This window comes from Phascolarctos cinereus, unplaced genomic scaffold, assembly GCF_003287225.1.
Source record: "Phascolarctos cinereus isolate Bilbo 61053 unplaced genomic scaffold, phaCin_HiC Scaffold_4;HRSCAF=312, whole genome shotgun sequence".
NCBI classification, from domain to species: Eukaryota; Metazoa; Chordata; class Mammalia; order Diprotodontia; family Phascolarctidae; genus Phascolarctos; species Phascolarctos cinereus.
This window is the reverse complement of record NW_027555847.1, coordinates 622,961,527-622,989,067: the sequence shown is the minus strand read 5'-3', so window position 1 is coordinate 622,989,067 and position 27,541 is coordinate 622,961,527. Positions and strand designations below refer to the sequence as shown.

Below are 27,541 nucleotides of genomic sequence, written 5' to 3'. Positions count from 1 at the left end.
AGTACATATGCAACTATTCTTAGTCATGGAATGTATACAATGTCTCTCTGCCCGGTAGTTCTTTCACAAAGCTCCAGAAGGCAGTGAAAATAACGTCAGAATAAACAAATCCTGAAATCGCCCTGTATAAATCACTTGCCAGCTGAAGGAGAGTCCTGGGTTTACAATTTCACTTGTGTCCTAATGATGGAAAATCTCAAGGGAGCATAAACCGCTCAGGAGTCAGTGGATGCCGGGGGCAAAAAGCAGAAGGTAAATATCTCTATCATTCAATTACCCTGCAGGTAAGAAGCTGTCAGTTGGCATCAAAACAAACCCAGGCCAGAAACTTGCTCAGTATTTGTTTTTTATTTACCACATGAACCAAAAAAGGGGAGGAGGGAAAGGGAGAAGCTATGATTTAAAAAAAAAAAAAAAGCAAGTTTCTCACTCATTTTCTGGAGTAAGTCTATCTGTTACCGGAGGGCAGAGTTGCCAACATTACATGTTTGGGGAATGACTAAGTCCCAGGAAGAGATGCTTGCATTTGCTGGATGACAAATCTGTTGAGAACCATGAAAAAAACAAACAAACTATATTTCTAGTGTACAAAATAAAATTAACTGTTACCTCCCTGTGGGGCAATGGAAAGAGCTCTAAGCTTTGGAGTCAAGAGATCTGTATTCAAGTCTTTGCTCTACTATTTATTGTCTGTGTGACTTTGGGCAAGTCATCTTCTCTCTCAAAGCCTTAGTTTCCTCCTCTGTTAAATGAGAGATTTAGGATAGATGATCTGTAAGTTCTCTTCCAACTTTAATGTTCTGTGATTCTGAAATCTTGTAGGTTAACACTTCAGCCTCAGGCAGTCAAATCATTTGCAACTTGCACTTTTTTTTTTTGCCAGATTAGCAGAAGACCCCAGAACCCAAGTTCTCATTGATTTGTTCACTTCCACTACAACAATAGCAAGGAAATAACAAGAGAAAAAACCAGACCAGTAAATTTCAGAAATTTAGATGCAATGTGACTTTTATTACTCCATCTTTGTTAATCAATATTCATACTGAAACCACCAGATTCAAGAGACTGAGACAGACATAGATGGTCTGCCTTGATTCACCTGCAACTGAACATCCCAGACAAGCTACCAATCCAGTGCCTCCTCCCTTTACTGTGAGATGGATGGGGAGTCACCAGAGGGTCTGCTTTTCAAAGATGAGGACTTCTCCTCTGATCTCTTGAGGCAGTTAAATGTCTTAAGACAAAAAAGGATCCTGATTGATGTGACTATATGCATTGGGAACTGTGAAGTCCCCTGCCACAGAAATGTCTTGGCCTCCAGCAGCCCTTACTTCCAGGCAATGTTCTGCAGTAACTTCAGAGAGAGCGCTCAGGACAAAGTTGACCTGAAAGGCATTGATGCCAATACTTTAAGTGAGATCGTCCTGTACGTGTACACTGGGGAGGTTCACATCACTGCGGAGAATGTCCTGCACTTGATGGAAGCCGCATCCATGTTGCAGTATCTCAGGCTTTTTGAAGCCTGTTCATTGTATCTTCAGAAGCAGTTGACCCCAAGCAACTGCCTTAGCATGATCAGACTGTCTGACACTTTGAGTTGTGAAAGTCTCAAACAAAAAGCCAGATCAATGGCCCTAAGGTGTTTCCCAGAAGTTGCCTTATCAGAAGACTTAAAGGAGTTATGTCCCTTGGAATTAAGTGACTACCTGGGAGATGATGAACTCTGTGGTGAGGAAGAAGAAGTGTTTGAAACGTTAATGGTCTGGATCAGGCATGACCTCCAGGCCCGGAAAAAATATATCCAAGAGCTATTCAAGAAAGTCAGACTCCAGTATGTCCACCCAACATTTTTCTTCCATTTCATTGTCAATGACTCCCTCCTTCAGTCTTCACCAGCATGCCAAGCCATTCTGGAGGTGGTGAGGAGACAAGTGTTTTCTTTGTATGGCACTGGCAGCCCAGACCTCAAGCCACTGTGGCATGTCCCTCGGAGAGATTCTTACTGTGACTTCCTCATCCTCTTGGGAGGTAGAAAGGACAATCAGCAAACCACTAGGGAAGTTCTGCTATACCATGAGAAGACTGGCCAGTGGCGGTGCCTCGCCAAGCTCCCAGCTCGCCTTTACAAATCCTCTTCGGTCACCTTGCACAGTAGTGCCTACGTGCTGGGGGGCATGTCTGTTGGGGTAGGGAAGCAGCAAGTGAGTCACAATGTATACATCTTCTCCCTGAAGCTCAATCAGTGGAGGCTGGGGGAACCCATGCTGGTGGCTCGATACTCCCACAGAAGTGCAGCCTATAAGAACTACATCTTCTCCATTGGAGGAATTGGAGAAAACCAGGAGATAATGAGTTCCATGGAGAGGTACGACAGTATCTATGATGTCTGGAAGATCATGGCCAGCATGCCTGTAGCTGTCCTTCACCCTGCAGTAGCTGTGAAAGACCAAAGACTCTATCTTTTTGGAGGAGAAGACATTATGCAAAATCCTGTACGACTCATACAGGTAAATTCATTCTTAGCAACTTTTATAAATACATCGGACATTTATATAGCACTTTAAGGCTATATGATACCTTACATATATCACTTCATATGAGCCTTACAAACTGTCCTGTGAGATACTGTAGGTACAGAGTATTATCACCCCCATTTTATGGATAAAGAAACTGAGGCTCATTATAATTAAATGACTTGCCCCTCCTCCTACAACCAGCAAGTGTCAGAGATGGGATTTGAAACTAAATTCCTGTCAAGAATTCTATCTACTACAAGGCTTTGTATTCACTTTTCTAAGTAGCATCTGATGTCACTAAAAGAAAGACTTCTGCCTTTCAGTGAGTTTCAATCAATTTCACAAAAACTTATTAGGCTCCTATCATGTGCAAAGTGCTAGTGGTTATTGGGGATGAAAAGCAGCACAAGGTGTGATGCCTGCCCTCAAGGAACTTATAGTCTAATTGGAAAGATATCATATATGTTTAAAGTATATATGAAATAATCACATCTCTATACCCTGTATTATACATACATACATACATATATATATATACGTATATATATATATATATATATATACGTATATATATATATATATATATATATATGTAGTGTGTATACACACACACACACACCCCTCTATACATATACATATAATCTTCCCAATTAGAACACAAGTTCCTTGAGGGCAGATACTAATTCCAAATTCAGGGTCTCTACTGAGTTTCAAAGAGAAGATTATATATGATATTGAGTCCAACCCCCTCATTTTATAGATGAGGAAACTGAGACTTAGAAATATTAAGAGTCTTGCCCAAGCTTGTAAGTGTCTGAGGTGGGATTTGAACCCAGGTCTTCTTATCTCCAAGTCCAGTACTCAATATACTACACCATGAGATTTCTGTCAGCACATTTAAATAATCTTCCCAGGGAGACGATAAATTCCTTGAGACAAGCCATTGTATCATATACTACTTTGTATCTCCAACTACTATTAGCACCTTTGGACTTAACAGGAGCCCAGTACATAAATATATGTTTGTATGTATATGAAGCAATACAAGGACATTCTCAAGGTCTCTCTGAAGAACTTTGGAATTGATTACATGACATGGGAGACACTGCACAGGACCACCCAGCATGGTGAACCCTCATCAGATAAGGCACTGAGTTCTATGAGCAAAGCCAAATTGAAGTAGTTCAAAAGAAACATGAGCTAGGAAAATTTAGAGAATCCATCCCAAATGTTCACGGGTGCCCAACCTGTGATAAAGCCTTCTGAGCTCATATTAGTCTGATCAGCCACAGTCGACACACTTCACCTTGACTCAGAATAAAGGATGATAATCAACTACACATACATGACTACTAAACAACTACACGATATGTAACAAAAATAATTAGCAATACAAAGCAGCCATAGATTTCAAATAATAAAAACAGCTAGCATTTATGGAGTTCTTTAAGGTTTGTGATATGCTTGACATATCTTATCTCATTTTGTCCTCATAACAACCCGAGAGGTAGGTACTCTTATTATCCCCATTTTACAGATGAGGAAACTGAGGCTGAGAAAGATTAAGTGACTTGCCTGTGTGGAGTTCAAAATCGTCCAACATACAATAAAAGGAAATGAGCGAGAGCTCTGAGCCAATGGTACTTTATTAAAGGGTCCATGATCCCCTCTAATGAAGTGGCCCTCAGATCTTGCTCATGATCTGAGATGCCCCCTTCCTCCATGGCCTTATTTCTATAAGGCTTGATACTGGGTTTGATACCTGATAACCTCATTGGTTGATAGACCTTGCTTCAAGGGCCCAAAATGACATATTAGCCCAAAAGTGGTGTGTCAGCAAGGGGAGGGTCTTGGCTTGGGCAAAGCATGGAGGATCTCCACTGACTGAATGATCATAAGATGGTCATAAGATAGTCACCTGCTCATGTTGGTCAAGAGAGAGTGGTTGGGAGGCACAAAAATAAGTTGGAGGACTTTCCATGTAATTGAGTCACCTTTGCTGTGCTGGGCTTGGTCGCCATAACAAGGAATAACAAGGGTGGAGGGCCTTTAGTTAGATTTCTGTGAACTTACAATCTGCAATTCACAGCTCTGTGGCCTAATATACAGAACTTAGAATCACTGTGAAATCATACCAAATTAATTAATACTAATTGGAATAGATAAAGTTCCAAATGAATCATTTCTGATACCCAGGGTCAAAACTAGTAGTTGTGTGAGACTGGATTTGAACTTAGGTCTTCCCAATTGCAACTCCAATACTCTATCCATTGTGTCACCTAGCTGCCTCTGAAGTCTACTGATAATAAATGAGGAAAAAGAAATCAGTTACACGTGGATTTAGATTGAGAATTAGATCATCTGGTTTAACCCTTTTAATCTTCCATGTGTAGGAAATGAAGCCCAGAGATTTTAAGTGACTTGCTCAAACCCATATAGATAGTAACTGCAACTAAAAGCCAGGCCCTTTACTCCAAATTCAGTTCCCTTTCCCCTATAGAACATTCAATTCTAGCCATGGTAGTCAGATAATACCCCAAGGTTGGGATTGGAAGTGGGTGATAAAAGATTTGTTCATACATAATTGCATTCTTGAGCCCCCAGAGAAGCTTACTTAATAAAAGTAAAACATTTAGAATCTTAAAAGGTTTTTTTCTCCATTTTCCATAAACATCTTTAACCATTGTTTTTACTCTGTAGAAAGAACTCACCTAGGCCACTCAGACACAAACTCAGTAGCTAACATTTATATGACACTTTATAGAGTGCTTTATGTATATTATATCTTCTTTGATCCTCACAGTAACCCTGTAAGGTAGAAAGTATAAGTATTGGCCCACTTTATGGATGAGGAAACTGAGGCTCAGAAGAGGTAAAATGACTCTCCCAGGGTCACACAGCTGGTAAGTGACAAAGCCTGAACTTGAACCCAAGTCCACCATTCATTTCATCCTACTGGCTGTAATGGCTTAATTGATTGAAAGAATAACCGAAGCCTTATCAGAGTCCAGGTTGAGTTTCCTCCCCAACTCCTATACCTCTAGCAAAATGTCAGGAGCACCTTCAACTGGAACCAGCATTCATTTCTGCTCTGGTTACTTCTCCAGAGATGACACCAATAATTCAAAGAGGTGAAATGGGGCTGTGGTTTTCAAGGACCCAGGGTTTCAGCTACTGCTGATGACTTGAGGATAACAATGCTTTGAGTCAAGTGGGTTCTCACAAGTGATATCTGAAGTGTGTGGACACCCTCCCTGCTTCACATCATAGATGAGTTTCCTCTGTAAAAACTAGTGTTTCCAATTCCTAAATCGACTACTTTCACAGCCTTGGATGGACAAGACCAGTCATAGACCATAGCTGTCAGCCATATCTCCTGGGAGCCCAGTCGAGTCAAGCAAAATGAACCCCTCAAGAGGATATAGGATGATGCTCTAATACAAAGAACTCCAGATTTGACATGGTACCATGACATGGTATATGACCACTCCCACTCCCACATATCACGAGGAAACCAGTGCATTTTCTCCAAGCCACTTGAAACTATTCTCTGCCATTAATAATCAAAGATAGTACTAGGATCTACAATCTTTTTAACATTACTAAGTCAAGGAGAGGTATGGCCAACACAACCAATGACCAGATAGACATTATCACCATAGTCAGGGCAGGAAAGCTGCACAGTCACTACAAAGGCAGAAGCTTTGGGGATACCAGTTGAGTCAAACAAAGTTACCTTCCTTGGAATCTCGCCTCCTTTTATGGGCTTCAATTTTTGCTCCTACAACCAATTTCCCACTTTGTTTTTAACTTCTTGGCACTTGGGCATTTCAAAGGAGCACTAGCACCAACCTGGCACATGACTTTTCTCGTTTGGATCCTGTTCTCTGCCCATCTACACCAGAAAGGGATGATGCCTCTCCAGCCTCGACACTGTTTCTAACTATCAGCTCTGGTAGCAGGGATATTACAGTGTGATCTGGCCTGCGGTTGACAACATTAGAGCCATATATATTGAAAACTCTCTAGTAGGGGGTTCCAGAGATTCTGGAATTTTGGTGACAATTAGCACAGTCCTCTGAGGAAATGGCTGCTCTGCAAGATGCATCTGCACTCTGAGGAAAGTGAACACTTGGCTTGGGCTATGCTGGTATCAGTTTCCCTGATAGTACCTGGAGTGTCCCAGGTTCTTTCAAGGGTTGGGTGGAGGACATTCCTGAGTTCCTTGCTCATTTGGACCTCCTCCCTTGGGCATTCCCCAAAGTCCAGGCCAATGGAGTTTTCCTGGTTGCATGCCAACAGGGTAGAGTGCCTGCTGGGTCACTGAAAATAGCCCTCTAATGTACAATTTTGAGGGCTTCCTTTAGGAATTCAAAGACATTCCTCATCCTGTATGTGTTTATACCCAAGATTGCTAGCCAAAGACTTGACTCCAGCAGAGGAAGGAATGATGGTAGAAGATGCAATTCCTTCTTGACTGTAAATCAGGCATCGGTGGGTCAGTTTTTAGAAGATTAGCCCTCTGCTATCTGCAATGGATCACTCTAAAACAGTGTTGTTACCAACTCACCCCCTACTTATTTGGAAGTGTGTGCACTTCAATATCTGCATTTAGTCACAGTGGAAAGTCCCCTCTGTCACTATACCAGCCTATCTTTGGGAGTCCATTGAACAGTGGGGGAGAGCTGGGCTAAATCAATGTGTACCACGTCCAATGCGTCCCTGCCACTAGAAGAAGGGGTAATGAGACTTCTCATAGGAATCATGGATTAAGAACTGTAATCTTGGAACCTTAAAGGCCAATTAGTCCAACGCCCTCTTTTACAGATGAGGAAAATGAGACCCAAAAAGGTTGAGCCCAAGTTCACATAAGTAATAAATGACAGAATAGGCTGATGAATCAAGGTCTTCTTTCTCCAAATCCATTATACTTCCCATCAAGCTATACTACAACCCTCTCCCATCCATCATCCCACCTATTTCTTACATTTGAAATCAAACTGCTAGGACCTCTAGAATGTTGCTGGGCCCAATTCTGCCACCAGTTATGGTGGACTTAAGGGCCTCTGTGAATTTTATAAACTCTGTTGTGGCTCAGAAAAGATAAATATCCCAGATATGATAAACCAGAGAAGGTAAATATCCCAGACTTCCTATGTTGTCCTGGTGGTTATGGAAAGAGTCTATGAGACCTCATCTCAGTAAGCCACCATAGATCTGAGTGGGAAAAAGTCAGGTGTCCGCCCACATAGACCTCAGTTCTCCCCTCTTCCCAATATGTTGGATGGTGTTACAAAATCTAGATAATTCCCTTGCCCCTTACGACTCCTAAGTCAGAGTTTCCTCCCCTGTGACAGAACTATCGAGATATGTTTAGTGTGGTCATGAAAAAGAAGTTATCCTTACGTATTGCATTCGACTGAATGATCAGTTTGCTTCTAGGAGACTCAATCCCAGCCTGCTTGATCTATGCGTTGACCATTCCAGAGACAGCAGCTGTCCTGGAAATTTTGAAACCTAGAATTACAGTTAGTAGGCCCCTGCAGTGGCGTTCTGTCCTAGGTCTTCCTGAACTCTAAGACCATAACTCAATAACAATAATTTTGTTGTTGTTGTTTAGTTGTTTCAGTTGTGACCCCTTTGGGGGATTTTCTTGGCAAAGATACTGGAATGATTTGCTATTTCCTTCTCCATATGATAATTATAGCTAACACATATGAAGCACTTTAAGGTTTGCAAAGCACTTTACCTGTGTTATTTCACAGGACCTATCTACTTCACTAGTAGCTGTTGCCCCAATATCATATCTGAAATACCAAATAGAAGAGGTGATGATACATAAAAAGTTGCACTTCTGCAGCACATACAAGCTAATCTGGATGCATAGGGGAAATCAACAGAAGCCAGCCTGACACACCTGTATGGAAACTGCTTGGTTTGTGCACTGCCACTTCTTGTTAGCAGAGGCTCATGAAATTGGTGTTTCAAGACTTCCTCAATAGGGAGGGGCAGTTAATCTCAATGATGTGCTCCTGCATATGCCCCTGGGATCCGACCCAGCACTCAGAATTGATCCAAGCTGTTCCCTTGCACCTAACAACGCCACCAGCTATTTGCCAAATTGAAGAAATGGCAGAGAACATATGCAAAGTAGATGAACCCTGCAGTGGGGGAGGGACCCCTGCCTCCTCAGAGGCTCTTCAGTGGCTCTTCAGATTCATGAGGTTCCATTCCATCTTTATCCCCAGGTTTTCCCACCTAACAGAACCCCTATTGCTGGCACAATCCAAAAGCTTTCCAATAAATTTCAAACACAGAGGAAGACGTATTTAACAACCCAAAGAACTAACTGGTTCACCTCTGCCCCTGCCTTGATATACTGGGAACCATAGAAACCATTCATAATGGAGGTCATTCCACTACATCTGATGTCATCATATGGGTCATTCTCTTACAATCCACACCACCTTCCTCTGTTCTCCCAGCCCCGCACAGACATTGACCAATAGTTAACTATAGGAGAAAACTATACTCGCTATACTTTGCTATGCTATGCTATATTGTACTATGCTATACCATTCTAGACTGTACTGTACTATACTTATTAATTGGTTGCTTGATTGGGAAAAAGGGTGAGTCAGAATTAAGACTGCATTTGAAGTCTGGATCACCATCTCTAGGGAGAGTGTGACCTCTTCACGCTGGTATAACAACCTAGACAGCCTTCAGAACTTTTCCCTGCCCATCAACACCACATAGAATTTTTTGCAGCAGGTCATTTTCATTCCTGGTCTGTGGGCAAGAGACACTGTCACTGAATCCTCAACGTGGATGACAGTGGCTCCATCGTCTTGACAGGCCCTTCTACCAACTAGAAACTTCACAGCCCGAAATCTGAAGGTAATCTAGTTAAGCCTTCCGTGAAGGTATGATGCCCTCACCTGTGGAAGAGTCTGTGCATATATATCCATCTGAGAGGCTTGACAGGCCATGGACACAGGTCTGAGGATAAAACATGAGAGTCAGCCCACAAGAAGTACACCCTGAAATTGGCAAAAGCCTTCCACTCGTGTCATATCACAGTCTGAAGATCTGATGAGGAATTCTGAGAAGAGGAATGATGTCCAAGACCACAACCTGCCTGACTTTGCTAAATCAGAAGAAGATGTGGAGGAATCAATTCACATCCCTCCAAACTATCGGCATGAGCTGGGGGCAGAAATGTAGGCAGCTTCTATGAAAGATGGAAGATTTGAAAAAATAGGTCAGGTCCCTTTTCTCCCCCTGTATCTCGTCTCCTGACCCAGTGCTTTGCTCTTCCATCTGATTTTCTGCTTTAGACTCTTTCAGCTTCTTGGATTTTGATGTTTCAAAGAAACAGTCTTGACTCAGCCTGATCTTTGAATGCCAGTTCAGACCCCATTCATCTGAGGAGAGATTACCTTCTCCTAGTGGGATGATTGCCCTAATCACTGATGTGTTTGAACCCTTCCTGAGTAGCTCATTTCATCACAAGTTGAGTCCTCTGTTAAAATACTCTAAAGGTAGGCCCAGTCTTAAAAAATGGAATTGCCTACAAGTACATTGCTCTGGGTTAATTGAGCCTTCCCATTCTATCACCTGCAAACCTAGCTTCAGGGCATTTGATAATGGCCTTGGGAACCAATTCCCTTATTTTCTTCTATTTCCCCCTATCACTAGTAAGTCATCAAGGAAACACGCTATTATATCTGCGAATCATTGAGAAGCATTGACTATATACAGGTAGGTAAATCAGCCCTCTCCCAGCCAAGGTCTTTCTCCCCCTGGCTCCCCAGATTCAACCAATCAACAAATATTTATTAAGTGCCTAATATGTGCCAGGCACTATGCTAGGCTCTTGGATAACAAAAACAAAAGTCTCTGACTTTCATGAAGCTTACATTCTACTATGAGGATACAGCATTTACTAGGGAATGGTGGCTAAGGAAGGAAACTTTGTTCTAAGCAGTCACGAGGATAATGAGTGAAACCAGGGAATAGCAAACCATCATTTCTTCTCCAGTCATAGTTATATTGATTTGATTATTGCTCCCTGAGTATTAGATAGAAAGATGGCTAAGAGATAAACCTAGTTTCTCTTCCTAATTCTTCCCTATTTCTCCCTCCATTTTTCATGGTATCATACAGATCATTCAATTCAATTGTTTTTCATTCTTGTCTCTCTGACCCCATGTGGGATCTTTTGGCAAAGATACTGGAGTATCTTCTCCAGCTGATTTTATAGATGAGGAAACTGAGGCAAACGGGGTTAAGTGACTTGCCCAGGGTCACACATCTAGGAAGCTGAGTCTTCCTGATTCCAGGCCTGGCATTCTACCTACTGTACCACCTGGCTGCCCTTCACAGATCATAGGATCATAGATTTAAAGCTGGAAGGGATATTAAAGGCCATCTAATCCAAATCCTTCATTTTACAGATAATTTTTACAGATTTTGCCAGGGAAAGGACTTTCCCAAGGTCACACAGTTAGTAAGTATCCAAACCATGATCTGAACCCAAGTCAGCTGAGTCTAAATCTAGCACCCTTTCCACTGTGCCGGCTCTGATCTTAAGCTTACCAAGAGTTATTTCCTTAGGGATAATTGTCTCTAAATTTTGACTTTTGAGAAAACGAGTATTTTTAAAGCTCTTTTTCCATCCCTCTCTTTCCTTTGAGTTCACACAGAACTGAAATCCCAGTCAGTTCCCTGACAGTCTGAAATGGTTGTTCTCTTTCCCTGATTGCCACACAAGGAAGTCTGTCTGAATGGGTTCTTCATAGGTATCCATTCTAATTTCACCTCCCTAAACTGTTCCCCTCCTACTCTTGGTCTTAATTAACTTAATCCTTGTTTTTCTTATTGCTCATACCTTACTGACTCATCCGTTGTCTAGCCTGCCCTCAGCTAATCCTGAGGCTGATTACTTCCCCATTACCAACAGACTTTCACAAACCCTACTTCATTTAGATGGAGAGAAAGAGTCACTTCTGGCTTTCCCCAACCTGTAACTATAGAAGGCAGGTATAATGAGGAATTTTTATCCCCTATTCATGCTACCCCATGCCTACGTGATGCCGTGTGAGACTGAAGGGCACCTCCTCTCCTAACCAACCCGTTCCTTTTGGCCGTCCTTCTTCCCCTGTCCTGCTACCTTCCCATTGGGAGAGAAAGGGATTTGAGATTTGGTCTTCTACCTCCTCAGCAAAGACGAATAGAACACAATATCACCCTGAAAACCTCTGAATCATCCATGCTACCCTTTCAAGAATTAAATGATACAATCAAAGAAGTCACAGAGCCAAGAAGTATAATACATGTGGCTGTTTCCAGTTGGAGCAATGGGGAAAAAAAAGTTAAAAGTAGTAAGCTCAGATGCTTTTCTTGGCTCTTTAGCCCTGGCTTTGAAAAGGGAATTTCACTCATTCAAACATATCGAAGATGAATGTTTAGAGTTATTTGATGAAGCAGGTTGGGATTTTTAAGAACAACTATGGGGTTTGGTTTGGGGAACAGGGCATTGACCTTCAGAACTTCCACTGAGTGGGGTTTGCTATTCAGATCAAGCATGCACATTCCTGTCTTATCAATCCAACCTTTGCTCCTGACTACCTCTGGATAATCTTGCTAAGTTCTGCAAGGGGAAATGGCTGACACTTTATAGGACTACAGGAATTGGACTCAGAATTGGAAAGGATCTCAGAGGCCATCTACTCTAGCCCTTACCTGAAGAAGAGACCCAATTATGACATACCAGATGAGTGTTCATCCATCCTTAGCTTGAAATCCTCCAGTGCAGGGAGCCCACCGGACCTCAAGGGAGCCCACTTTCCATTTTCCAGTAGGTCTAGTTGGTAGGAAATTTTGCCTTTACTTCAAGCCACCATCTAATTCTATGCAACTTTCACCAGCTATTCCTGCTTCTACCCTCTAGGGCCAAACAAAATTAGTATAATCCCTCTTCCCACTTGACAGCCCTTCAAATACTAGAAGATACTTATCACATCCCTGCCAAGTCTTCTGTTCTCTAAGCTAAATATAGTTGGCTCCTTCAACCAGTCTTCATATGTCATGATCTCATATGCCTCAGTCCATTCATCTGTAAAATGGGGGTAATAATAGTACCTACCTCCTAGGGTTATTGCGGGGATAGAATGAGATAATATTTGTAAAACACTTTGTAAACCTTAAAGTGTTATATAAATTCTAGGGATAAGGAGGATGAGAATGATAAGGATGATGATAATGATAATGATGATGATGATCTCAAGGTCATCTACTATCTTGGGTGCCCTCCTCTGGACATTCTCAAATTAATTGATTTACTTCTTAAAATGTGGCACCCAGAACTGAAACACATTACCAGCGTAGAGCATGACCATTATCTCCTTACTCTGGGCCGAGATTGCACTAGCTTTTGTGACAAGCCACATCATCATAATAACACACTTTGTGTTCATAATTCACTGCAGTCCCCCCTACAACTTCCCTGATAGCATCTACTTGATGACCTCCAATAATGGGGAACTCATCCTCTCCTGACAAAGTCCATTTATGTTTGGATAGCTCTAATTATTAACACATTTTTCTTCTTATTGAGCCCAAATTTGCCTCTCCATCTTCTACCCAGTCTCTCAGTTTTGCCCTCTAGTCACAAATGGATTTAGTGTAGTCCCTCTTCTACATACCAATCTTTGACTACTTAAATATAGGTATCATGTTTCCTCCAATGGCCCACTCCAAGTCTTCTCTTCTACAGGCTAACTTGCCACTTACTTTCCAAGAAATGGTTAATATTGTCAAGAAAATTTTTATTCAAATGAGGATCAAATCAGTTAACACATGTATACTGCTTTGCAAACCATAGAGAGCTTTTATCATTATTATTCTGTTCATGAAACTGTACCCAATACAGATTCAGAAGGGAAAACAAGGTGGCATTTACTCACCTGGGCAAAATACAACCCAGATTAGCTTTTCCTAAGAAGGTTTTCAAGTCTTTTCCAAAGATGATTAGCAATGCTGTGAATTGCTTTCCTGTTTTTTCATCTCCTGTTTTTGCTTCCTTGCTTCATTGAATCAAAGGCCAAGAGAAACCTCTGGAGTTCCATCCAGTGCATCTCCCTACCTCCAGGTAGGGTCCTTTTTATACAATCCTGGACCAATAAGAACTCATTCTATCACATCTTCCAAAGAGGGAGATTCTACCTGTAATACATTTCCATGCTTAAGTATCCTCATATGAAAATTATGCCATATTGATAATCCCCAAGTTTCTCATGAATGGATTCTTTTCAATTTAGGATGCTTTTTATGGGGCACCTGGGTGGCTCAGTGGATAGAATGCAGGACTTGGAGTCAGGAAGACATGAGTTCAGATCTAGCACTTACTAGCTGTGTGACCTTGGGCAAGTCGCTTAACCTCTATCTGCCTCAGCTTCTTCAGCTGCAAAAAATGGGGATAATTATAGCAACCCTCCCAGGGTTGTTGTGAAAATCAAGTGAGCTAGTAATTATAAAGTGCTTAGCACAAATTAAGCGCTAAAATGTTATTTATCATTGTTATTTTGTTTGTTTTTTGGTTTTTTTGCTAGGCAGTGAGGTTAAGTGACTTGCCCAGGGTCACATAGCTAGTTAAGTGTCAAGTGTCTGAGGCCAGATTTTAGCTCAGGTCCTCCTGACTCCAGGGCTGGTGCTCTATCCACTGTGCCACCTACCTGCCCTTATCATTGTTATTTTTTAAAGAGGAAATTCACACGATAAAATTTATGTAGGGAATGATTAGTTAATATTGTATTTCCCAACCACTATGTTGGAACACTGTAAGCATTATACCTCACAGGTGTGTCTAATAACAATGAGGAAGAGGAGGATAGCTGACATTTATAAGGCACTTTAAGGTTTACAAAGCCCCTTCCATATATTATCGAATCTCTTTAAAGTAGGTGGTATTATAACTCCCACTGAAATACTGCCCTCCTTTTTCTTTTTCCTGTATTCTTTCCTTTTCTCTTCTTCATTTCATCAGGAAAAAAAAACTTTCCATAATAAAAGGAAAAACTCTTCCCATCATTTGTAAGCAAGAATTCAGAGAGAGAGATTTAGGCTTGCTATATGGAAGCAGTGTGGTATAAAGGAAAGAATGTTGGTTCTTAAGTCAGCAGACTTCTGCTTCTGACACCGTCTGTGTGACCTGTACTTCCATTTCCTAACCTGCAAAATGAAAGGGCTGAGCTAAAAACCACCTCTGAAAACCTTTCCAGCTTCAGATCAATGAAACTGTAAGGGGGAAAGCTTCTTACAACTTTTTTGTTGTTGAATTGTTTCAGTTGTATCCAACTCTTTGTGACCCCATTTGGGGTTATCTTGGCAAAGATACTGGAGTGGTTTGCCATTTTCTTCTCCAGATCATTTTGCAGATGAGGAAACTGAGGCAAACAGGGTTGAGTGACCTGCCCAGGAACACACAATTAGTGTCTGAGGCCAGATTTGAACTCAGGTCTTCCTGATTCCAGGCCCAGTGCTCTATGTACTGTGCCACCTACCAATTAGAGCTACCCCAAAGTGGAATGGGCTGTCTCAGAAAGTGGTGGGCACCTGTTCACAGGAGGTCTTCAGGACAAGGCTGGTTGCTCACTTATGTTGTAGTGGACGTTCCCATTCGAATACAGGCTAGATCAGATGGCCCTTAAATGTCTTCTACTTCTCAGATTCTGCTTCTGTGCTAAGTGGCTCAAAGGCCACCCCACCTGCTCCAGATGGAATAAGCAGAACTCAGACCCTTTTTTCTTGCCTTCAGAGTATGTTGAAAAGTAGGAGGGATCTAGCATTAAACTGGTGGAAATACACTGATCTAGAAGGTGTACATGTCTCTACATTTCCTGTTAAATGGGGAACATTCAAAGCTCTGAGAGGCAATGTGGTGTAGAAGGAAGTGGGAGATAGTATAATGCTGGGCAGGAGAGCAGGATGTGGAGTCAGGGGCCTTTGTCCAATTCTAGCTCTGGCACCTGCCAGGTGTGTGACCCTGAGCAAGTCACTTCACATTCTGGGCCTCCCTTCCTCACCATAAAATGAGGGGACCTTCAAAGTCCCTTCTAGAGAGAGAAAGGAACAGCAGGGGTGGGAGGAGGAGAGAAATGGATAGAGAGAGAAATGGAGAAAGAGATGGATAGAAAGACAGATGGATAGAGAGAGATAGTGATAGAAAAATGAGTAGAGAGATAGATGGTTAAACGGTGATGGATAGATGACAAAGAAATAGATATAGGGAGAGAGAGAGAGAGAGAGAGAGAGAGAGAGAGAGAGAGAGAGAGAGAGAGAGAGAGAACATTTATTAAGCACTTACTATGTAGTCTGTGGTAAGTGCTGGGAATACAAATGCAAGGAAAAAGAAAGACAGTTTTTACTCTCACGGAGCTTACCTTCTAATATAAAATAAAGCTGAAAAGTTAGGCTGGGGGAGGAAGGTGTAAAAGGCCAGAGGGTAAGAAGAGCCAGGAAGGAAGTGAGTATGACTGGTTCGGGGACTTCTTCACCAGTCAGAGAAGGAAGCCACAGAGACAAATGCATCTCTAGGGTGAGAGGGGAGCGGGGATGGAGGCAGAAAAGTGTAGAGAATCAAGAGTGGAGTGGCATTTAAATCGATGTGTGTGCTTGCTTTGGAAGATTGGGGTTTGAGCCCTATCTCTGAAATTCACCATTTATGTAAGTCATGAGTTCCTTGGTTAGCCAAATATTAAAAACAAGAGAGTTGAGCTATGCATGATCCAGGTCTCAATCCTGTGAGCATCTTATTATGCACAAATACTGGACTATTTTATAAAACACTTGGCCACGTCAAGATCAAACTTTGAGTATCATGGGATCATCCTGGAGGCATATTACTTTCTGTACTTCTATCCTGGATAAGGAATATACGTCAATGACTTAAAAACAATGCTGTGCTTTGATTGCTATGACCCTGCCATATTCTTTTACAGGTTTACCATATTTCCAGAAACACATGGTTCAGAATGGAGACCAGAATGATCAAGAATGTCTGTGCTCCAGCAGTGGTGCTCAGGGGCCAAATTATCATTGTTGGAGGTAAGTTTGCATAAAGTATGACTACATTTGGGTATGAACTTGGATCCTCCATTAGAGAAGAGTCACTCAAAAGAATATGCCATTCTAACTGACCATTCACCTTTCTTTATAGAAATCAGAAAGAGCTCTGGTCTTGAAATCCCAGCTCTGACATTTACTACCTTGGGGATTTGGGGCAAGTGCCCTCTCCTTTCTCAGCCTCAATTCCCTCATCTGTATCATGAAGGTAACAACACTTACACCCTCTGTCTCATAGGGCTGTCCTGAAGAAAACACTTTGTAAACCTTAAAACACTATTTCATGTTAATGTGTTTAGTTTAGTTCAGGTTTTTGTTTTTAAAGGGACTTCTCTCTCAATAGAATAATGAGCAATCTACAAGATTCTTTATCCTCTCTTTATTAAATTGTATTAATGAGAGAATACCAGCTCCCTATTCTTGAACAGGTTTAAACATATAAGAGTTCTAGGTGGTGCAGTGGTAGAGCACTAGCGCTGGAGTCAGGAGAGCCTGATTTCAAATCCGGCCATAGATACTTACCCCAATTGCCTCCGAAAACAAACAACAAATAGGCAAACAAATAGGTAAACAAACATGTCAGAGTTAAAGAGATATGTCTGGACTCTAAGTAATCAGGGCTAAATAACCATCAAGTACTAGGTTTACTGTATCCAGTGGTCAGAAATGAGAACCCATTAATAATCATTTCAATCCACTTAGGACTTTTACCATTGACCTAGTGCCCACAGCCTACATGACACTCTTCTAGGTGACAGATTATGTCATCAGGTAACATGTTGCATGTGGCTGGGCAATGAGCTATGGTTCTTGCCGCTGAATAGCTGACATTTTAGAGGAAAAAATAAAGAAACCAAAATTGTTTCACTGGCCATTTGAGCTTCTTAAAGCCCTTGTCAAATGGAGACCTTTCCATACTAGGAAGGGTTTGAAATTGGTGATCTCCAGCTCTTGGTCCTAGGATCCATGTCATTTCTCTGTCTGCTCTCTGGGTTCCAGCCAGACAGGCCAGGAGCCTTCCATCTCCTTCCTCTGCCTCTTTGCTTTGGCATGGGCTGTTCCCCAAAGCTGGAGTGGGCTGAGATTTCCAAAATTTCAGAGTTAGGAGGACCCTTAATGGTCATTTAGTGACTCCTGCCCCCAAAAGAACCCACATTACAAAACCCTGACAAAGAAGCATCAGATTTTGCTCAAAGACCTCCAGGGATGGGGAGCCCACCACTTCCCAAGACAAGTTCTTCAATGCTGGGCTTGTACTAATTGTTAGGAAGGACTTCAAATAAAGCCCACATTGGCCTCTTTGCCCATTCTGGTTGGCTTCTAATTCTGCCTTCTTGAGCCAAACAGAGCAAGCACAACCTTTCTTCTCTGTGCCAGCCTTTTTAGTATTTGAAGAGATCAAATCCACCTTAAATCTTCTCTTCCCAAGAAGAGACTTTTTTCCTTCTTTTTCTCTTTTCTTTTCTTTTTACCCATATTTCATTCATCCAAGCTTCATATGGCACAACCTCAAATCCCTTCACCATTCTAGTTGCCTTTGTCTGAATAATCCCTTGCCTATCACTGTCCTTTCTAAAATGTGATGATCACATTTTATAATATAATATTCCAGTCTGTATTGTGTACTGAACAGAGTACTTGGGACTACCCCCTCCTTACACTTGGGGCATGTTATCTTAATGCAATCTAAATGCATTCTCTTATGCATTAGCTTTTCTGACTACTGAGAGGCAGCATGGAATGAGAAATAGCTAGAATTGGAGTGGGAAGGACCTAGATTCAAGTCTCACCTCTGATCCATGCTGGATTGGCATCCCAAGCCTGTGGCTTAAGCTCTCCATATCCCAAGCAACTCTCTAAGCCTTACATTGAAGTGTCATTCTGCACTGGTAGAAGGAATTTCCTCACAGGGGAGTTCCCTACACAAATAAAATCCCAGATCTAGAGCAAAGGAACAAAAATCACACTATTGACTCAGATTGCATTTAGAGCCAACTAAAGACCCCTTGATCTTTCTCAGACAAATTGCCAACTAACCATCTTGTACTTTTGAAGTCAATTTCTTAAACTCAAATATACGACTATGTCTTTGCCAAGTGAATTTTGGCTTAGCCACCTCTCCCAATTTTGTGTCATGTGCACACCTGATATACACGCTGTGTCTGCCTTCATCCAAGTCATCAGTGAAAATGTTAACACAATGCTGATGGTGACAGTGCATTACTCTATTCCCAGGTTATACAAGGAGGCTCCTCGCTTATGACCCTCAAGCCAACAAATTTGTGAAGCGTGCTGACATGAAAGACAGGAGGATGCACCATGGGGCCACGGTGATTGGGGACAAGCTCTATGTGACTGGAGGCCGGAGGCTAACCGTGGACAGCAACATTGAGGACTCAGACTCATTTGATTGTTATGACCCAGAGACAGATACTTGGACATCCCAGGGTAGATTACCACACAAACTCTTTGATCACGGATGTCTCACTCTCCAGTGCCTACCTTATCCTTCTGAATCTCCCTAAAGAAAGCAATAGGACTGTGGATGGGAAGAAAGGATAAGTAGATTCGGAGGTAACAATAGGACCCTTGTACTAAACATATCCAAGCTCATAGCATGAAAAGGGGCTTTTTTGTGTTCTTCTGAACCTCTCACCACATACATGTGGTCTGGACCTGGAAAGGTTCAGGCATGGCAGAGAGCATAGAGTGATAAATTTGGAGGCTGGAAGACCTGGCTTCAAATCCCACCTCTGACACACTAGCTATGTGGCCATGAACAAATCACTTAATTTCTCAGTGCCCCAGGCAACTCTCTAAAACTAAAGTTCCAGATGAGTTGCTGATCTGTGGCAGGAGGGATAAAGGGGCTATCAAGAGCTACTTTTATTAATTAAATCACTCTATATACATAATATATTAGATCTCCAGAGAGGATGGAGGGCTTGGGGTGTAGTGAAAAGAAGGCTGTACTTAAGAGCAAGAAGGACCTGGGTTTGAATCCGAATCTCTGAAACTAACTGTATGATTTTGGGTCAGTCCCTTAACCTCAGTATGCTATTCTGTAAAATGGGGGAAATAATACCTATTACATCTCCCTCACTGAGTTCTGGTGAGGATAAAATGAAATCATGTATACCATGTGTTGTGCAAAACTTTAAGCATGATGTAAAAGTTAGCTATCATTATTAGATTAGAGGATCTCTAAAATCCCCTTCAGCTTGAAATCCCATGAACCCAGGAATAACATTTGCTGGTACCCACTGATGTTTTCCTCCAGCCTAGCATAAACTGTAACCTCGTGATTAAAATCAGTATTTTATTTTGGAATCATGCTAGGAGAATTGTTGTTTGTGGGGAACAGAGAGCCAATAAGTTCTTTAGGAGGTTAACTGACACAGCTATCTTCCTTATGCTGAGAATACTGGCTATTTCCAGAGTTCCTTTCATCTTCACGAGCTTTACAAATTGGCAACATGACTCAGAGTGTGAGTGGGAGAATAAGCCCAGGGTCTGGAAATTATACCTCTCTGACACTCTCATACTTAGCCTGCTGCATCCTCGCTTCTCTGTACAATGCTAAAACATCCTGTCCATTCAAAGGAGCAGGAGGAAGGTTTGGGAGGAGGGATGCCCGGATGCCCACTGTTTTGACTACATAACCATTTAATTAAATTTTTTGCATTTCACATTTCAGACCATTGTGGTGTTTTCCAGACCCCACCTTTGGCTTGAGTCTTCTTGCAGTACGGAATAAGGAAACCATATGGTACAGGAAAAAGAATGTTGAATTGAGAGTTAAAGGATCAGATTTAGAGTTAGAAGGGACCTTAGAAACCATCAAGTCCAACCCCCTCATTTGACTAATAAGGACATTTAGGCCCAAGGAAGTTAATTGACTTGTCCAGGGTTATACAGACAGTGAGTATCTGAGACAGGATTTGAACCCAGGTCTTCATGATTTCAAGTCCAGTCATAAGAACTGGATTCCCAAACAGGCTCTTTTATCTACTACTTTAAGTGTCTTACCTCTCTAGGCCTCAGTTTCCCCATTTACAAAATGAGAGGGTTGATCTAGAACAGGGGTGGGGAATCTTCGACCTCAAGACCACATGTGGCCCTCTAGGTACAAGTATGGGTCTTTGACTGAATCCAAATTTTACAGAACAAATCCCTTTAATAAAAGGATTTGTTCTATAAAACTTTAATTCGGTCAAAAGGCCATGCCCAAGGACTTAGAAGGCCACATGTGGCCTCAAGGTCACAGGTTCCCCACTCCTGAATTCTAGATGATCTCTTCAGTGCCTTCTAGCTCTGAATTTATGTAAAATAAGTGACTGGGCCTTAATTCCCTTACTTGTAAAATTGGAGGCCCAGACCAGATAACCTCTACATTACTTCTAGTTCTAACTCTGTGATCCTAAGACAAACAAGAATTTATATGTGCTCCTAGTAATAATGACCATAAAGCTCGTTTCTAGAGCACATTGCCGAGTACTTTTCTTACAGCAATCCTGTGAGGAGAGGAGTAACAGTTTTATTATCCCCATTTTACAAATGAAGAAACTGAATCTCTGAGAAATTGCTTATGGTCACAAAGCTAATCAGAGGGAGGTCGAATGGTGTAGTGAAGAAAATGCTGATTTGGAATCACAGAACTTGGGTTCAAATCCTGATGTCTGAAGGATTTGAATGCAGGTTCCCTGCCCCCAAGTCCAATATGCTTTCCACTAAACCACAGTTCCCCTGGTACTATGCAGGCTGTAGCGTGGTAGAAAGAGGTAAAGATTTGGAGTCAGAAGCCCAAGTCCTTCCTCCATGCAATAGCTCTGTGGCAGTGGGCAAGTCCCAACTTCTCCAAGCTTTGTTTTCTACATCGGTAAAATGGAAATTCTGATTTTAAAATGGGCAGCTAGGTGGTACAGTGGATGGAGTGCCAGGCCTGGAATCAGGAAGACTCATCTTCCTGAGTTCAAAACCAGGTTCAGACACTTACTAGCTATGTGTCCCTGGGCAGGTCACTTACACCTGTTTACCTCAGTTTCCTCATCTGTAACATAAGCTGGAGAAGGCCCCAAATGGGGTCACAAAGAGTCAGACACATCTGAACAACAAAATGGAAATGATAATATTATGCATCCTGCCTAGCTCTCAAAGCTCAAAAGTGCCATAGAAATATGAATTATTATTATTATTACTCCTCTACTTGGGAATAGGAAAGTCAGTATCCCACTTTGCCAAAGAGTAAGCAGAGGGATATTAGCTAGCAGTTGTGGGGAGCCATTTTTTCTCTGAAGATGCAACAAGAGAGGAGCATCAGCCAGCATCCTATTATAAAGACCCAATAAGATTTGACTCATCTTGCAAGAAAGATAAAGTTGAGAGTGTTTACTGAGTACTCATGACCCAGAACTATGAGTCACCCCATACTCAGTCATTACTATCCATGCTACTCCATCAGAGACGATCCGGGCCTTAGGCAAGGGGTGGGGGACCTGCTTCCTCACCCTGGTTTAGACTAAGGAGTTTGGGGGAGAGAAGTCTCAGAGAAGCCAAGTGAAGAGGAAGCCACCTCCCTCCCGCAGGGGACTCAGGACGCACAATCAAATATCCAGGTTTAAGACTTGCCTTTGAGCAAAAGCATATGGAAGTGATTGTTGATAAATCAAAATAAATTAATTTTTAAAAAAAGAGAGAGAGAAGACATGTAAAAATGTTGCACTGGAGAAATAAAGGCTATAAAATTTTTTAAAAATTTTAAAAAAGACTTGCCTTTGAGCTCTATTACACCAGCCATCCTTTAACCCAGAAATGAGCTGCTGCATGGGAGCTTCAAGTGTCCTCAAGCCTCTGAGTTTGGGGTTATTTTCTCTTCCATTCCCCTTCCCTATTATAGCCAATCCTCAGCCAGGTCTGGCAAGTCTAAGTATGTAAGATGAGGACTAGAAACACGTACAGGAATTCAGACCAAAGGCACTGGGGCAAGTGGGGGTTGGGGGGGAGGCTAGCAGAGGGAAGGGGTAACAATAGTGGAGGAAGGAGGGTTTCTCTTTGGGAAGATAATGATATTTGAAGTGGGAACTTACATTCTTTGTTATAGGATGTCTCTCTTGGAGGAAAAAGGAGAAAAGATTCAAGGGGAAATTTAGACAACATAAATAAAGATATCAATAAAACAACATTTTAAAAAGAAATGGAAACTTTTGTACTCTGGAAAGTTAGTAGCATCCAAGTAGCAATTTCCATTCTAGGGCCCTTAATTTTTCCCCTCCTTCTTCCTCTAGCATCCATATAAAATAAGCTATAGGAGTTTGTGTCTACCCAAAGCCTCATCGGAGGCCCAAATAATCTCTTTAAAGCAGCCCCAAGATTATGAAGAAGGATGGCATGAGGAACAGAGAACAAAACCAACCTACTTAGAAAGGCCCATTTTGCAAGGTAACTTTGTAAGACAAAGCAGATGCATCGGTGGAAGAAATTGACACACCTGAGCTTCCCACCTACCAACTGGCTTCTCCATTTAGCACAAAACTGGGGAGGCTGAGGAGGCTGAGAAGGCTGAGTAATCTGCCAATCTGCTTAGGTTAATCGCCGTCCAGAAAAAGGGGAGGTTTTGGCTTGGGACAGCCCTTGGCAACACTAGTTGAGGAGGAGGGAATGGCAGGTCACAACTGAGGTCAAAATATATTTAGCCAGCACCAGTTAAGCCCAACGGTTTTAGGTAAAAATGTCAAACAGCCCAGCTAAGTATCTCAATAGACAACAAGGCAAAGGGGGGGGAAACGAGCTTAGGGGAGAAGGGTTCACATTGATATCAAGCATGCCATTCCAACTTAAAACCACACGAAAGTGGAAGGAATAAATGAATTCTCCTTTAAATCCCAGCCCTAGAGCAGCCAATATGAATGCTGGCTAGAGGCTGGGGCAAGGAAAGTTGGAGGTGAGAGTGGGTTAAGGGGAGGGAAGCTGGCTGGTTTGACAGGACTGGCAGCCCCCTTCCTGAACTCCCATAAAACACCTTGGGACAGTGCCTGAATCCCATGTTTCTCATGCCAGACAATACAGCGGTGGCTGTAGTGGGGATCAAGGCAGTCCTTAGTCCCTGACTCAGCATCAGGATGGTCAGGGGCAGAGGCAACAACATGGCATCAGAAGAGTTTTTACTGCCTGTTCCAGCCCTGTCCCTGCCAACGCCCTTTTGCCTACCCCACTTCTCTTAGCAGCTGATGTTTAAAAAGAGATTGTGTGGCTTAGTAGAGAGAACACCAGACTCTGTCAGAAACATCTGAATTCAAGTCCCACTTTGGGTATTTACTTCTTGCATGATCCTGGGCAATTCATTTAGATTCTGAGCTTTTTTTCACCATCTGTCGAAAGCAACCAAAAATAACACCTGCCTCTCAGGGTGGTTGGGATCATGTGGATGAGGGACTTTGTAAAGCTTAGAACAGCTATGTACTTGAATCAGTCAACGAGTGTTACTAAGCTCCTACTCACTGCCAAGCATTGCTGCAAGGAGCCATGAATGATCACGGAACAAACACCATGCAAAATGATTCCGAGTGAACCCCGGGTTCAAATACTGATGCGGCTGCTTATCATTTCCTGTCAGCCCTCAAGCTAGCCCTCTCACTTTGAGAGGCCTAAGTGTCCTCACAGCTAAAATGACACAGTTGAATTCAGTGATCTCAAAAGACCAATTAAGTTCTAAGTCCTATAATCTTAGAAGTAAGACATGCTCCCTGCCCTCAAGAAGTTTGAATCCCAGGAGGGTTGGGGCCAGGGAAGCATTCACATAGGTGAGAAACCTCGTATGTTTCACAGCACATTTCCCTGAGGCCATCACTGCCTTCACATCATCATCATCCTTCTCATCATCATCATTATGGTTGGTAGCATTTACAAGGCTCTTTAGGTCTGGCAAAGTACCTTACATATGTTATCTCATTTGATCCACACAACCCTATGAGGTAGTTGCTATTATTTTCCCCATTTTACAGATGAGAAAATTGAGGCACAAAAAATGGTTAAATTACTTTCCCAAAGTCATATAGCTAGTTCATATCCCATTTCTACCTTCATTTTTCATGGTATCATACAGATCATTCAATTCAGTTGCTTTTCATTCTTTTCTCTGTGACACCATTTGGTGTCTTCTTGGCAAAGATACTACAGTGGTTTGTCATTTCCTTCTCCAGATCATTTTATAGATGAGGAAACTGAGGCAATCAGGGTTAAGTGACTCGTCCAGGGTCACACAGCTCATAAGTGTCTGAGGCCAGATTTGACCTCAGGTCCTCCTGACTGCAGGGCTGGTGCCACCTAGCAGTCCCCCAAGATAGGATTTTAACTCTAAGTCTTCTTTACTTCAAGCGCAGCTCTTTCCCTTCTGCAACTAGTAAGTTCAATATGGCTGGACTTTATACCTCTGCCTGATTCCATTGTTACTTAACTCAGGGGACCACAGAAACTAGTAGTACAGAAATAATGGTGTGCAGAAACTGTGCGGTCTCATTTTATTCCTTGCACTAGGGTCCACATTTTGATGGATTTTAGGAGATATTACATCTGGTCTTTCTCTGATGGGTAGGGGTATTTGAAAAGGAGAGCAGTAGGGAATTGAGATCTAACCTTCCTTTCCTCTACTGATTCCATACTTTAGAGTCTATTATTGCTGCTACTGACCCACACCTATAGGACAGCTCCAAGGAGCTTCCACTTTGATGCATAACAATGCTGAAACTGGAACTGCCTCATTTTACATGTAATGGTATTCTAGGATTATTTCTCCAACTTCTACCAGGACTAGCAGGCTGAATTCCCAGAGGGCAGCCTACTATTTCTCCCTTCAGGGTTCTGGAGGTAACCCTGAGGGGTTGGGATTTTTAGTACTAGTGCTTACAAGCCCCTACTGGAGTATTCCCTGTTGATTATCAGCCAGAGTTAATCGCTTTTTTAAAGGATTATTTTTCTAAGCAGGTATAATAAGAATCATTTTAACAGAAACATCCCCTTGAAACCACAGAGCACACTTGCTCCTTATACTCACAAGGTTCCTGAGGAGGGTGGGCCCAAACATAGACATCCCTTATGGCCAAAGGGTAACTTCACAGCCAGGTCCTTTTCTCCCTTCATCAAGAGGTCCTCATGGAATTCTACTTAGGTGTAGCTTTCTGCTGGACTCTGAAGTCCATTACCTTGTAGAATCCTGAAGCTGCCTTTCTTAATTGTCTAATTTATCCTTGGTGTGTCTCTCAGGTTCTGATACAGATGCTGCCATCAGCCACTATGGGTCAACTGGACATTGCTACCCTGACAATGAGAGCTGCAGATCTTCCAACCTTTTGAAGTTCACAAAGTTGTTGTCACCTGGAAAATTTCTTCAACTACACCTCAGCTAGCCAGCTGCCAAAAAGATTGAAGCCCTAGTCCTCCCAACCCCCTAGACTGGCTTGCTGTTTTATACAAATCCCCCATAGGGTATGATGGATTATCTCGATGCACTGCAAAATGTTTCCTATATAGTATTATACATTTTCATCTGATGATCAAAGAACTTCAGTCCTCTGAAATCAATTAAGGAGTCGTTTATACCTTTGGTTTCATTAAGAAATTTAGATCTTACATGTATAACCTGTATCAGATTGCTTACAGACTCAGGGAAGGGGGAGGGCAGGGAGGGAGAGATAGAATTCGGAATTCGAAACTCAAAAAATATATCAAAAATTGTTGTAATATGTAATGGGGGAATAATAAAATATTATAAAAAAATTTTTTATAAAAAATTTTAAAAGAAGTCTAGGCCTTCTATTTTGACATTAATTGGGGATGAAAACTCCTATGCTTATATGCAAATTGATTATCAATCAATCAAACAAACATTTGTTTATTAAGTACACAAATTATGTGCCAGACACTGTGGTAGGCAATGGAGATTTAAAAAAAAAATGTAATAGTTTCTGCCTTCAAGAAGCTTACATTTTATCAGGAGAGGCCATATATGTATGCATATGGATATGTGTGTGTGTGTGTGTGTGTGTGTATGTAGATGTGTGTATGTGTACAAAATAAATACAAAAGGAAAATTTATGGGGAGGTGACAAGGCATTAGCTGACTGAGGTGAGGGGGGGATCAGAGAAGGCTTCATGTTAAAGGTTATACTTTAGTGGAATTTCGAAAGAAATATGGAATTCTAAGAGGCACAGATGAGGAAGGAATACATTCCAGGCAGGAAGGGGGCAATCAGTGTAAAAGCATGGAGGTAGGAGATAGAATCTGGCATATGAGGAACAGCAAAAAGGCCACATGAGGAAACTGAGGCCAGAAGAGGTTAAGTGACTTTCCCATAGACCACAGAGGTAGTGTCAGAGGAAGAAAAGAGAGGGTTATATGTAGAGCCTGCTGTAGATTTAGATAGCAGTCAATCAACCCAGATTTTAACGCAGCAAGTATGTTACAGAGCTGGAACTTCAACAGAGCTCTCCAGGACTCCAAGGCCAGGACTGACAAATATACAGCCCTCAGTGACCTAGACTGGCTGGCTCTTGATAAATGTTTATTGAATTGAACTGAATTGACATTTGCCAAATGCCCACCATAAAGAGAGCAGTGTATGTTTTATCCATACATAAAACCCCAGGGAAATGCATGAGAAACTGTTTAAGAAAAACGATCTGTTATCTCAGGGTCACAAGTGATGCCCTGTTCTCAGTCCAGCCAACACAAATTCTTGGGGTGATGTAATCAAAAGCTACATGTTAAATAAAGCAAATCTATTATGGGGGAGGGGAGGAGAGAGAAGGAGAGGAAAGGCAAGGGAGGGGCGGAGGGAGGGAGGGAGGCCGTTCTCTCAAAAGCCAGCTCTCCCGCAGCCTTATAGGAATTCTAGGCTTTCATT

General features: G+C 42.0%; 1 protein-coding gene across 2 annotated transcripts; it reads left to right on the top strand.

Annotated features, from left to right (window-relative positions):
* KLHL38 (kelch like family member 38) lies at positions 1–26,311 on the top strand. Of its 2 annotated transcripts, XM_020964987.2 has the most exons (5): positions 1–252; positions 884–2,507; positions 16,520–16,625; positions 18,879–19,217; positions 25,902–26,311. In XM_020964987.2, exons 2-4 carry the CDS (start codon positions 1,158–1,160, stop codon positions 19,166–19,168), a joined length of 1,746 nt encoding a protein of 581 aa, XP_020820646.1. In that variant the 5' UTR covers positions 1–252; positions 884–1,157; the 3' UTR covers positions 19,169–19,217; positions 25,902–26,311. The 2 variants fall into 2 exon arrangements, with proteins under 2 accessions (XP_020820646.1, XP_020820645.1); XM_020964986.1 differs by lacking the exon at positions 25,902–26,311 and having other exon boundaries at positions 18,879–20,332.
* Positions 26,312–27,541: the final 1,230 nt, after the last annotated feature.

Coding starts and splice junctions, on each gene's coding strand:
- KLHL38 (XM_020964987.2), top strand. CDS start 1,158: ATGGATGGGGAGTCACCAGAGGGTCTGCTTTTCAAAGATGAGGACTTC. Junction 2,508..16,519: donor ATCCTGTACGACTCATACAG/GTAAATTCATTC, acceptor ATTCTTTTACAG/GTTTACCATATTTCCAGAAA. Junction 16,626..18,878: donor CCAAATTATCATTGTTGGAG/GTAAGTTTGCAT, acceptor CTCTATTCCCAG/GTTATACAAGGAGGCTCCTC.